This window comes from Brienomyrus brachyistius, chromosome 4, assembly GCF_023856365.1.
Source record: "Brienomyrus brachyistius isolate T26 chromosome 4, BBRACH_0.4, whole genome shotgun sequence".
Taxonomy (NCBI): domain Eukaryota; kingdom Metazoa; phylum Chordata; class Actinopteri; order Osteoglossiformes; family Mormyridae; genus Brienomyrus; species Brienomyrus brachyistius.
In genome coordinates, this window is record NC_064536.1 from 26,158,027 (window position 1) to 26,171,589 (window position 13,563).

Sequence of the window (13,563 nt, forward strand, 5' to 3'; positions counted from 1 at the left end):
GATGCCATCTTCTTCCACACGAAGAAAGGCAAAAAGGACGTGCTGATTCTCCCCCGGACGTCGAAATGAAACTGGCAGAGGATGAAAGGCTCTTCTTGGCAAACGTTTTCCTTGTACTGGGGTCGAGCAAAATCTTCACATGTCAGCAGGAAAATTTCTGGAGGCAGTAGGATCTTCTCTCTACCGCTCATCTCCTACGCCCCTTCTTCCACTCTCAATCCCTCCTCATTAGCTTGAACGACACACTCTTTCCCCTCTTCTTCTCTTCTATTATTAATCTCCCGCTAGTCTTGATTTACCCCCCCCCCCCCCCGCCCGAAAAAAAATCTCCACTTCTCTGCTTTTGTAAAATCTCTTCCAACTCCAGTTATGATTTTCCTGAAGATTACCTTTTCTTGTCCTCCTGTCATTCCCTTACTTTTCCCATCCATCTCTCCCCTCTTGCCCCCTCTCTCCAAGACCCCCATCCCCCCTCCCAACCTCACAGGGCCACCAGGTCGTGGCAGGAACGTGACTTCTGCCTGAAGAACCTGCCCCCATCCTTCTCCCTCTCCCCCCGGTCACGCGGGTTGCGGGGCACCAGGCTGGACAGGAAGCGCTTAGCCCTGCTGGTCAGGCTTTCTCGCCGGGCCTCCTTGCCAGCTTCCTCCCACCACATGGACTGCCCTCGGGCGGCTCGCACAGCGCCCTCTAGCAGCTCGGAGGTGCGGTGCTCCAGGGAGGCAGAGAGCTCCACGTACCAGCATTGGAACAGGTCTGCACTGGACTGCGCCTCTGTCATAGACAGACAAAGGAACGTTGTTATGCGTCAGCTGACAGAAATAGACATTTTGTCACACACTGGATGTCGCAAGTGTCATGCAAGGAAAAAAAAAATCATTATTGATTTGAAATCTTAACTGTGATATCCGGCGAAATGATTTATTGGTAAAACGATTTGTTCTTATAGCAGATAGTCTCAGTTACAGACCAACGATGGTGGAAATGGTCCGTGAAACGTGTGAATGTCACAGCACTGGTGCAAGACGTGCAAGGGCACACGTGATTAACCTAGGCCCAGTGCATGTGCACATCTAGGGGGGAGAGTGAGTGGAGTGCTGGGGTGGCAGGGACATGGGGGTGGGGGAGCTGTTCCGTTTGATGGATGACGAGGCAGATACAGGCGGGTAGGCGGGGGGGACAGATGGGCCTGGATCTCTGTGGGAAGGAGGGGCAAAGCTTGATTTTAAGTTGCACAATTAGCCCCATGTGAACCATTCTAGCGGAGGCCAGTGTCTCCACCCACAACCTGCTAGGTGGCGCTGAAGTTAGTGGCAAGTTTGTTCTCCTATGGGGCCACACTCATAGTTTAAAATTAAATAAATATCTAGCAAATAAAGTCAGGAGATCGTAGCTAGTTAGCTGGTTAGCAGTACATGCTGCTTCAGCATCTCCTAGGTAAGAAACTGGTTTCAATTAAAATTTATTGTAGTGTCTGTTTGTGGCCAAAAGGGGGCTTCCAAACTCTGGGGCCTCACGCAAGTGCATGCTGCATGCTTTGAGGTGGTAACACCGCCACTGGATGAGGGCCCCAAGGCGGACTGATAAGCACCAGCGCAAAACCGCAATTCTTTCCATGCAGTTCATTAGTAAAGAAAAAAACCCCAAAGTATCATTCTGAGCACGTGCGGAGTGCCCAGCCAAAACAGGAGAGTTCCACACTGCTGCTGTCGGGGCTGCCGTGCGTGGGGGCTGCTTTGGAGACGTGGTGTGGGAGGAGGGGGAGGTGGGAGGTGGGAGGAAAAAGGCACCGGGAAAGAAGGAGTTGGAAAAAAAAAGAAAAAGCAGGAGCAGACTACAGAGCGAAGGAAAAAAAAAATCAAATGCAACAAAATCAGGCGAATAGTAAGAGTGAACAGTCCCAGAATTCTCAGAAATGAGGAAAATGTCAAATAGACACAGTAACCCTGAGGGATGAAGAAAATGTAGCATTAAATCGTGTATTTAAAATTAAGCTTGCAAAGTCCGCCATTGTATAAACACTTTGGCTGCATCGCACATATCCTGCTGAGAGTACATGCAGCAATCAGTATATCCGCTATTCAAATTGCATATTAAACATTATTCTGAATACTAGTAGCTCTATAAGTCGTGCGTTGTACTAGCAATGCAAAGGTTGTGGGCTTAAATCCCAGGAAATAAATGGCAGCACTCTGCTGTAAGTCACTTTGGATGAAAGTGTGAGATACGCGAGCCCAAATTATTTAGTTTTCGACAATATACACGATATAGACGATATACACTTATTACCCAGATAAATAGCTTTAAACATTTCCGTTGTATGCCAGAGACTTGTGCACAGTGGCGGACAGATTATTTCTTATATCGGACTGCATGCCAAAGGCGTAGAGGACACAAACTGACCCGCGGTGCTGACCTCCCGTGAGCGCACCAGGTCGCTCTTGTTGCCCACGAGGATGATGGGAGTCTGGGGCTGCATGTCCCTCAGAAGGAGGCGCAGCTGCGCTATGCGGTGGAAGCTGCGCCGGTCGGTGACGGAGAAGACGAGCAGGCAGACGTCACAGCGCAGGGCCGACAGGTCCTGGAAGGGGAAGGTCGCACCTTTCACTTCCAAAGAGATATATTTCAGTCATGCTTCATTATTAATTCCGATCAAGCAAGCCAATCTGCCACAGAGCTTGTCAGTTTTCCTCACAATCTTTGAGAACAGTCTTATTTTTGTAGTAATTCATTAAGAGATTTTGTCAGCTGGGGTTTCAGCAAAGTGACACAAGCTTACTATCTTTAAGCACCATGGATGGAGTCCCACCAGCCATAAGCAGACATACTCCTCACCATGTGGGAGCCAGTGTTTTGGTGGAATAGACCAGCTTTTCTCAACCCTCTCCTTGGGGTCCCCCAGACAGTCTGCATTTTGCTCCCTCCCAGCTCCCAGCCAATCAAGAACATAGTGGATGTGTCCAAAATCAGAAGAGGGAAATATAATTTGCAACATTAGATGTACGTCTGAATCCTCAGTGGATAAAACAGCAGATGAACGGTACCCAGATGACGTACTACATTCTGTGAAATTCCGAAGTCTGCAATCGATGGATGCTACAGTATCCCACAAGGGCCCTGGAGCAATGACCATAGGCAAAGAACGAGCTACATCATTGGTGAACATCCAGGTCAGGTAAAGTTCAGGATGGTAATCACAGTGTGTCCGAATGCATGCATACTGCTCTTGTGCAGACAGTACAGTACATCCATCCATCCATCCATCCATTTTACAAACCGCTTATCCTAGTGGGTCGTGGGGGGTCCGGAGCCTATCCCGGAAGCAATGGGCACGAGGCAGGGAACAACCCAGGATGGGGGGCCAGCCCATCACAGGGCACACTCACACACCATTCACTCTCACACGCACTCCTATGGACAATTTAGCAAGTCAGCATGTTTTTGGACTATGGGGGGAAACCGGAGTACATGGAGAAAACCCCACGACGATTGGGGAGAACATGCAAACTCCACACACATGTGACCCAGTCGGAGACTCAAACCCGGGTCCCAGAGGTGTGAGGCAACAGTGCTAACCACTGTACCACCATGCTGCCCCCAGTACAGTACATACTGCATTAAATTAATGGCGAAGTAGTAGGCTTCTGACGAAATTCAGTACCTACTGTGTAAGTATGTGATTTTGGATACAAAAGGAATAGACCATTTTTGGATGATAAAAGGACAGGAGTGTCGCCGGAGTCACTTCATACGTTAGCAGAGTCAGGGCCTGCTCTTCTGCTGCTGCTAAACCAACACGCCTCCATCAGAATCTTCCCTGTTCAGCTGCAGTTCACTCTCATTGGCACTGAAGCTCCACAAACACCCCGCACTCTGTCACTCATTCACAGATGCCGTCTCTTTGCATGCACGATTACTCAGACTCTACACTGATCCGCCATTGGGTAGCCAACGAGTCACACTCATCTCCAATTGGCTAAAACATCTCTTGGACAGCCTGCGATCCTCTGTCACCAGACCAGTCCCCTACTGGCCAGCCTCCAAATGGCGCAGATTTATTAGTATGCATTGTTTGTTTGCTTATCAGATGCTAATATCCATGCCTTACTGTTTCACACTAAAGCTCATTTTAACACACAGTCATTTACTGATATAATATATGACGATTTCCCTGGAACTCGAATAGGTAAGGTGTCCAGATCCTTAAATATCACACCCCCTGCTGGTTTAATACCAGCCTGTCAGCATGTTTGTTCTGCTTGCCCATTATTGTATTATTGGGCCTGTCAGGCTGTCAGCCGTGTTGAATTAAGCTAATTAAAATCGAGCGTTCAGCCAGTGAACTCACAGTCATTTAGGAGAGTCCCATTTTTCTCCCACCTCACGAGAATTTCCGCTTTTTGCTTTTTATCGCAGCTGTGTCTAACTTTTTGGTGTGTTTCTGTGGTCAGCTTTCAGGGGAAAGAACAAAGTATTTTTATTGTTCCTATCACATCCCTCACAGGTTAAATGCTTTAGACACAGGGTTTTGAACTTGAGCGGAAGGAATCCATGCAAATCTGGCAAACCTTTCTTCTTGTATTCCTTAGAAATAAGTCCAGTTGGGAATTACTGTAACTGGAATAGAAGCATTAATGTGCCATTTAAATGGGAGCTTTTCGATCATGGAGAAACTCGCACATGCTTGAACATACACACAAACAGGTTTGTAATTATATCTTCGTGGGGACTCTCCATTCTTTTCTATGGGGAAAACTCTAATCCCAACATGACGCCCATAACCCCTACCCAGGCCTAACCTTAACCATAAGTAACCAAACGAAATACTAGAGTTTTGGCGTTTTTACTTTTTTGATTGCAGTCACAAATTTTTATAAAACTGTATTTTCCCTTGCGGCAAACAAAAACTAAGGTCCCCACAACGTCAACATATGAAGTTTTTATCACATTGTGGGGACATTTGGTCCCCAAAATGTAAAACATACATGACCCTTACAGCTACAGATTTTTTATTATAGTGCTTTTGCACTCTAAAGTCCTCTGAGGAGAATCCAGACAAGGGGATCTAACGAAGAAAGTAATCGATCCAAATTGAAGGCAACTGAAATAAATTGAAGGGAATTGAACTGAATTGAAGGTAGTAAATTCGAACAAATAGCACCGAATGGCAGATAAGAGGAGATTAAAAAGCCTGTCTGGTGCATCTCTAGACAGGCGCAAAAGCTGGTGATTCGATCGTTCGATGCGAATCGCGGCCTTTCTCTCGAGCCCAACATAAACAGATATGATCTGAGCAAAACGACAGTGAGCCTGGGGATGGGAGGGCTGGGTCGCCATAGAGACCAGTGGCCAAAGCCGACTTCCAGGGTGATGCAGTGGGTATCAAACTATTAATAAATTGTACATGTGACCATGAGGTTCAGGTCTTAGGAGCTTCTGATCTGTTCTTTGGTATCATATTTAACACAGAAGATACTCTTCGTATTATTATTATTATTATTATTATTCCTGCAGCTTTCACTATTGAAATTTGAATAGATTTGTTTTTTTTTGTCACAAGAGTAAATCAATAAAGGTTATTCATCATGTAAGGTAGACCCACCTGTCTCCAGTTGTCATAGACGATGATGGCGCTCTCCTGGTCATCCACAGTGACTGTGCGGACACAGCCCTCTCCTAATGGGCAGACAAAGCAGTCAATCACTCACGCTCACCAGGTGCAAGCCCCGCCTCTTCAGGAGTCACTGTGATTGATGGTTCTGTACACTCACACAAGCTTAATTATGGTGAACTCAACAGTCACTGATATAGATGGTCACCTTTTTCAACCGTTCTGGAAGGACAAATGCAAGGGAGTGAGCACGCGAACACGTGCATGTTTACCGTCGGAATCCACCGACGCGCTTTTGTCGAACTCTCCAGCGAGGGCGACGGCGAGGGACGACTTGCCCACGCCGTTTTGCCCCAACAGCGCTATTCGCAAAGGCCTTTCCTCCCTCACGTCTGCTGCCGACGTAAGGGCGTCGTCTTCAGCGGGGCTGACGCTGATTGGAGGAGGCGAGGTCCTGCCCAGTTCTGCTGCCCAATCACACTCCTCATTGACAGCCTCCTCTCTCCTGAGCTGGTGCTTGATTGGTAGAGGGGTACTTCCTCTGCGCAGAGTGGGAGCGCTGGAGAGAGTCATACTGTCACAACAAATGTGACAAAAACGTGTCATTAAATGGACCTTAGTGTCATACCATGTGGCACCACAAGAATGAGTCAGAGGGTGACTTGAAGTGATGCGCTAAGATGAGGTCATAATACACATGATACAGTCACATCTCTATTATCTGCAAAGCCTTAGTTACATCAATATAAAGGTCAAGAAACCTAAAATATGACCAAAATATCCCAATCCAAACCCAAGTTGTCTATTCGACTGTTTCTGAACCAAGTCTTCAGGGACCCCAGACAGTCTACATTTTTGCTCCCTCCCAGCGCCATGCCAGACAGTCTACATTTTTGCTCCCTCCCAGCTCTCCGAACGCCTCATCACATTTAATCTGATCTCCGTTGTTTGGATCTTTCTTGGTTTTTTGGTTTGTTCTTGATTGTTCGGTTCATTTTGAATTGTTTTCAGATGTGCTGGGTGATGGGAGTGAGCGAACAAATGGACTGTCTGGGGCTCTTTGAGGACTGGATTCAGAAACACCGGTCTACTAAAGGACGTGGTTTTTTTATAAAAGTCTACTACTGCTGCATGCATCAGGTAGAAGCGCCAGAATGATGAAGAAGGGCAAAACAACTAAATTCACTAATAGAATCCAGAAGGTCCCCCATTTCAGGCCCCCCATTTCAGGCCCCCCATTTCAGGCCCCCCATTTCAGGCCCCCCATTTCAGGTCCCCCATTTCAGGCCCCCCATTTCAGGCCCCCCATTCCTCCCGGAGCTCTCGACTGCTTCCACCAGGCTTTCCTGCTAGGCAAATGCGGCGTGAAAAGCATTTCCTCACATCCAGCCAAATAAAACAAGCAAAACTGTTTCATGGAGAGAAACCCTGTCACTATGACCAATTTCCATTATCCTAATAACTGAATAACAACAGTAAATAACGCCAATCTTTTCACTGTTTTATAATTTTATACTATTTTATAATGATGCACAAAATTGTAAATTCGTAAAAAGTTAATGGTAATATCCATCCATCCATCCATCTTCCCTAACCACTCACCCAGTTACTCATATTTTTCTACACCCGACGTGTTAAATTACAAACCCACCCCACCTACTCCCCATCACTGCCCCACACTCAGTCTGCCTCTGAAGCCGACTACTGTCTACGGAGACTTTGTAGCATCTTGCGAAACCAGTCAGGCATCATGCCCACCATCACGGCGCATTCCTTCTGCTTCGCATCGCCGTCCCTATAAACTTCAGCGTCTGTGTTCATGTCCTCGGTCATGAAGAGGCCGTTCAGTTTCCTACATGATCGTTCCTGTCTCTTGCACATTCGCACTCACTATCGGAGTAACGCGGCGTACACTCACCTGTCTCATGACCGGCAATACCAACCGACTGAACACCCGCACACTTTCTGCTAGCCTCTCACCTCTATCCCTCTCTCTCCCTCCCTTTCTCATACGCACTCTCTCTCTCCTCTATCCCTCTCTCTCCCTCTCTCAAGCTATCTCTGCAAACTCTCTTCTCTGATTTATCTCTCACACTCGCTCTTGCTCTCTCCCCCTCTCTCTCCCTCTCTCTCTCTCTCTCTCTCTCTCCTACCCATTTTCCTCTCGCATTTTTCATGTACAGGCTTCTCTCCTCTTCTTTTCTCTCACTTTCTTACACATACTCTTTCGTTAACTCCTTTTGCTGCATACCTCTTTCTGCGTATCAATATTTAAAGTGCAGATAAATAGATAGACAGATAGATCCAATTTCCCTTCATTATCTGGAGTAAATGAAGGTGTGATCTTACAGAGAGATGCATGACAAAGTGGTACCCGACTCAAAGACAATGCAGGTTACTAAAATGACCACCAGAGTGCGCCATAGAGCTTTTTAAAGATAATGGTTGAGATTTTCTCAGGGCTTCACCTCTGAGCTGCTTGGGGTAATTATTTCTGCAATATAGCATACAACTATTATTATTATCTTAATTATTCTTATTTTTATCATGGATTCTGCTGACAAGGGAACAGCCGAAGACTGGCTCAATTGATTTTGACAGGATATTAGGGACAGGATATTTTGACAGGATATACGTTTGTATCGCCTGGTTTACGCATCATGAAATCATGCTGCTGATGTGAAATGAAACAGGAGGCCCTTGTTCACTCACTTAAAGCGGCTATTAGCTAAACAATGACGGATTTTCCATGTCGACATCTTTGCCCGTGTGCATGAGTATTTATGGCTATGTGAATTCATTACATAAGGCAGCTCCAACAAGAGGATGTTATATGAGCGGTTGTGTAATGGGGAGTGGGCCCTGGCTGTGGATGAGGGTATTGCACTGGAGGGAGAATATCATGTTGGGTCCATGAGTGTGACTAGAGGTGTATGGAAGGGTACAGATGGCAAGTAAAGGCAGGGGAAGGACAGCAGTGCCGTATAAAAAACAGAAAGTACCACAACATTTTTCTGGCGATGGGCTGTGAGTAGCAGTGAGCGTGCAGCCAGTAAACGTACATATGAACATTGACTGAGCATGAAGATACTGTGTCGTAGGTGGTGATTGGTCCTCGTGGATATCGTTGTGGGGAGGGCGGTAACTGACGTCTAAGCATGGGCATTGTTGCCTGGTGGGTGTTGTTGGGTTTTAATGACATTGTGTAGTGGCTGGTGGTTGCTACTTTGAGTGTGGGTATTCTTTTATGGTGGGGGGTGATTGGTTCTTTGAGCCAGGATATTATTGTTTTCTGGTTGCTAATTGGTTCTTTGGACTTGAATATTGTTATGTGGTGAGTACTGTAGGGATTGGTTCTCTCTGAAAGGATATTGCAGTGTAATGGGTGTTCGTCTGAGTGTGGATAACAAGTGATGTGATGTGTGGCGACTGTGTGAATGTTGTGTGTTTTGTGGATTTTCTCTCTGACGTTGATGCTCCCTGGTTCTACAGCATCACAGAAGAGACTCTGGCTGGGGGCGTCATCACTCTGTTCCCACTCTGTATCCAGGGATAGACCTGATTTAAGGGGTGTGTGTGTGTCGCTTTGAACCAGAGAAAGAAAGAAAGAAAGAAAGAAAGAAAGAAAGGGAATGCATTCCATCCACCCATTCATCCATTTTCTGTCATGTTTGTCCTATTCAGGGTCGCGGTGGTCCAGAGCCTATACAGAGGCTACAGGTGCAAGCCAGCACAGGGCACAAGGCAGGGAATAACCCAGGATGGGGTGCCAACCCAGCGCAGGGCAGGGAATAACCCAGGATGGGGTGCCAACCCAGCACACGGCAGAGAACAACCTAGGATGGGGTGCCAACCCAGCGCAGGGCAGGGAACAATCCAGGATGGGGCGCCAACTCAGCACAGGACACAGTCACACATACTGCATTCCATATTATGTTTTTGTGCCAAGATGCCTTACTTTTCATATAATATTTCATTATTATGAGAATAGATTGCTTGCAATAATTCTTACCCACTTCTCTGACATACTCCACAAAGTACTGACACCACTGTGCACATGTGCTGCCTGGGATGTTACCACAGCTCTGTAATGGACTGAGCCTGACATCTGAGGGCACCCTTACGAAAATTAACCATGGTTTTACTATGATTAAATAACCATGGTTTACAATGGTTTGCCGTTTTTCATGTTTTTTTGGGTAACTATGGAAACCATGACTATGGTTTTATCATACTACAGTTAATCCCTAATATAATCTTGATCATAAACCATGGTTTTTGTTTTACCATGGTCTTTGTTAGAGAAATATGTACTTTTATTATTGTCATTTAGCTAGATGCCATTTCTTAGAAATAACACCCTGCAGCAGCTGATCTTAATTTAGCAATAACCCTTCTTAAGAACTGTCGCTTGAATATTTCCACCCCATACATGGTGATAAACAATGTTCAATGTCAGTTGCAGATCCTGTTTGTGTACCTCAATAAAAGACACTGCGAGGGGAGTTCCTCTTTCGAAGTTGGCTGAGTTCGACTGAGAGGCTGACACCTCGCAGTCAGGACCGGACTTCCCTTGCAGCAAGTAAAAAGTCATCACAGCTGTCCGTGTTGTTCTGTGTTCAGAGACTGGTTGGTTTCCAGCGTATCTTTAGAAGAAGATAACCCTAACAGTCTTTACCATGGTATTTGTTTTACCATGGTCTTTCCAAACCATGCTTTTTACAAACCATGGTTTTCTTATTTATTTGTAATGTAACAGCAAATGTAAACAAAAGCCATAAAAACAGGAGAATCGTTCTATCTGTGTATATTTTTATTAAATCACATGCAAGGCATTCAGGACTCATTCTCAGTTGTCTGGGATGGAATCACTGGGTCCAACTCTGTGTGTATAAGAGAGCGGAACAGAAAGAGAGACAGATATTCAAGACTAGATTGCCTGCTAAAATAACTAACATGATGTTGCATGGCAAGTGAAAGTGTGTTTTGTGTGTGTATGTGTGTGTGTTCACTGTTGAAAGAAATGTTGAATGAAATCATTTTAAAGTTATAAATTCTACAGCCAATGTGCAGTCTATCGAAAGATTCTGAAATAAAAAAGTGCTTGTAATGCAGTGTTTTGCAATATCATTACTTTCATCACAACCTGCAATTTAGGATGGATGTCAAAGTCTCACCCCCATATCGGAACTAATGCTGTATCTCTGCAATAGTAGTTCTTACTACATGGGGGGGCTGGCATCCCCTGCCTAATTCCCTGTCCTTCCAGGGTTAGGCTGTAAACTCACTGTGACTCTGTACTGGATAAACAAAATGGAAGATCTTTGGATATTCATTTTATTTATCCCTCTCATTAACACCGTTGGTGCCACTTTACAATAAGGCTACTCTTATAAAGGAATTATTAATGATTTATAGGCTGATAATTATATACTCATATATATATATATATATATATATATATATATATATATATATATATATATATATATATATATATATGAGCATATATATGAGTATATGCTATTAAAGTTATAACACTTTGAAAATCATTACTAGACAATTATAGTTACACCACAGTTTTCTTCTTATTAATGAGTTACTACCATTTGTAAGTATAGAGGGTAGCCTTATTGTAAAGTGGTACCACAACATTTAACTGGTTTTATATTCATGTTTACATTGTCTTTTGTGTTTCTCATACTACTGTGGAAAAAAAACCTATATATATATATATATATATATATATATATATAGAGAGAGAGAGAGAGAGAGAGAGAGAGAGAGAGCTCGGTTATTGCCTTAGGCAGTTCCATGTAGCGACTATTTGAGGGGCACATGTTCAAAGCCTTTGACACATACATTAAAGGGGCACTCTGTACCTTTAAAGGGAGGCTCTTTAAATAGTTTGGAGAAAAAGGGCAGATGCTCAGCCCCCATAGCCTCGGCCGCCGTATTTGTCTGGATTTCGGGCATTATGGGTAAGAAAGCATTTGCATCCTAATTATTAGTATTTTATTAATCTATTTATTTATGTATAATTCATATATATATATATATATATATATATATATATATATATATATATATATATATTTATCTATCATTTATATGTCTTATTGCGCTACTTGGTCTGCACTCCTCGCTACTCACCTCTACCCCTGTGCCGTAAGCATTTCACTAAGTTCCCCCGAAAGCTCTTGAAACGTGAACCTGCAAATGTAACGCCGTTGGGATGTTTCCAACTGCTCCTAATGTCACATGGCTCAGCGTCGTTAGTCATGTAATTATGGTGCAAATATCTCTGGCGAAAACATTTATTTCTCAGTGTCGGTGCCCATCAGCTGAAGTGAACTGAGAGTCATCTAGCCTGAGTCTATCTGACAGGCTATCAGCCGAATTCACGGTCGCTAGCCCTTCATGGACAATGAAGCCAGTGGCAGCCTTCTGGGGGGGGGGTCCAGCTAAATGTTATTGCACTTCCTAAAGTGTGTGGGGGGTGTATAGGGGCACTGACAAAGGCGGGGGAAGTTTCGGAAGTTTCCTAAGGCCCCTGAGTAAGAGGGGCCCTAAAAAAATGAAACATAATTGGATTGATCTGTGTTGGAGGCCCAAAATGACATGCTTTCTTGGGGCCCGAAACCCCAGGGTGTGCCGCTGGGGGGGTATGTGTGATACCCGGCTCGTACGCTCCTCGTGTGTGCCACGCCCCTGATTACCCACCTGTGATTCCCTGATCGTCTCCATCTGTGTTCGCTTATTTTGATTGGTCTTGTCTTATTTAAGTCCTGGTCTTACCTGTTTGCCTTGTCCGTCATTGTGGATTCGTTGTCGATCCCTGTCCGATGCTCCCTAACCCTCGCTTCCGTAATAAAACCCCGTTATTCTCCGTACCTGGCTTCCCTTGCCTGTTTCCGGCACGATCGCCGCCACCTGTATTCCCTGATCATGACAGAATGACGGACCGTACAAGTAAGAATAGGAAACAAAGGAGGAAGAGGATCCCGAAGGAGTCAGAGATACACCTGGGAGCTTGCTCGCTCGAGCGGTACTTCTTTCGGCCCGAAAGATTGGACAACTGGGGAAGTATTCGAGTGGTGCGAGACGCCGTCCCGCGTGTGTCCCGCAACCCGAAAAGGGCCGCCTGCTGCAGCCCCCTCCGAGGCACTCTACACGCCTTTGCCAGCTGCAACTGCTGCCCGGGCCAGTCAATTCTTCACCCTCCAAGGACTCTACTGGAGGGTGATGGAGAATTTGGCTGCTCCCGATAGCTCGGAGCTAGAGGTGCTCACCCCGTGGCTCGAGAGGAATCTGGACGCCTTTACCCCCACCTCTGAACAAAAGGACCTCGACCAATTAGCGGAGGACTTAGAGAGGCTGATCCGGCTTCGGAGAACCCTGGCTGCAGACCCAGCGCCCGAACAGCCGCTTTCTCTGTCGCCAGCGCTCTCCGAGCAGCCATCACCACGGCCGCCTGCGCTCTCCAAGCATCAGCCGCCACTACCTGCGCAGCCCGAGCAGCCACCTCCGCTGCTGCCTGCGGCTCCAGCGCCGGTGCAGCCGCCACTGCTAGCGGCTCCAGCATAGGTGCAGCCACCACTGCCTGGGGTTCCAACGCCTGCGTAGCCTCCTCTGACCGCGGCTCTAGCCCCGACGCCGCAGCCTCCACTGCCTGCGCAGCCACCTCCGCTGCCGCCTGCTGCTCCCGAGCAGGCGCTTCCTCTGCCTGCGGACCCGGCTCCCGAGCAGGCGCTCCCTCTGCCTGCGGACCCGGCTCCTGAACAGGCATTCCCTCTGCCTGCAGCTCCCGCGCCCACACCCGAGGCGCACCCTAGGTCTCCCACGACTGTGACCCTTGAGACTCCTACTCCCGACCCCACACCTATCCCTTTGGCCCCAGTTCCCGAGGAGGTCCCAAGGGACTCCATCGAAGCTCCTCCCTCTTCAGAGGT

The 13,563-nt window shown here is 46.4% G+C and overlaps 1 protein-coding gene across 1 annotated transcript; it reads right to left on the minus strand.

Moving 5' to 3' along the window:
* Positions 1 to 481: 481 nt before the first annotated feature.
* On the minus strand, positions 482 to 7,679 carry LOC125739706 (GTP-binding protein REM 2-like). The gene is made up of 5 exons (XM_049010107.1): positions 7,530 to 7,679; positions 5,884 to 6,185; positions 5,603 to 5,676; positions 2,404 to 2,581; positions 482 to 774 (listed from the first exon to the last, which is right to left on the minus strand). The coding sequence occupies exons 2-5, from the start codon at positions 6,182 to 6,184 to the stop codon at positions 482 to 484; spliced, it is 846 nt and encodes a 281-aa protein (XP_048866064.1). The 5' UTR covers position 6,185; positions 7,530 to 7,679.
* Between the last annotated feature and the right edge of the window lie 5,884 nt (positions 7,680 to 13,563).

Bases quoted from the DNA above. Each gene is read 5' to 3' on its own strand.
- LOC125739706 (XM_049010107.1), bottom strand. From the start codon at position 6,184: ATGACTCTCTCCAGCGCTCCCACTCTGCGCAGAGGAAGTACCCCTCTA. The intron at 5,677-5,883 runs GTAAACATGCAC...TCTGCCCATTAG, and splicing joins CGCGTCGGTGGATTCCGACG to GAGAGGGCTGTGTCCGCACA. The intron at 2,582-5,602 runs GTGGGTCTACCT...TTCCCCTTCCAG, and splicing joins TCTATGACAACTGGAGACAG to GACCTGTCGGCCCTGCGCTG.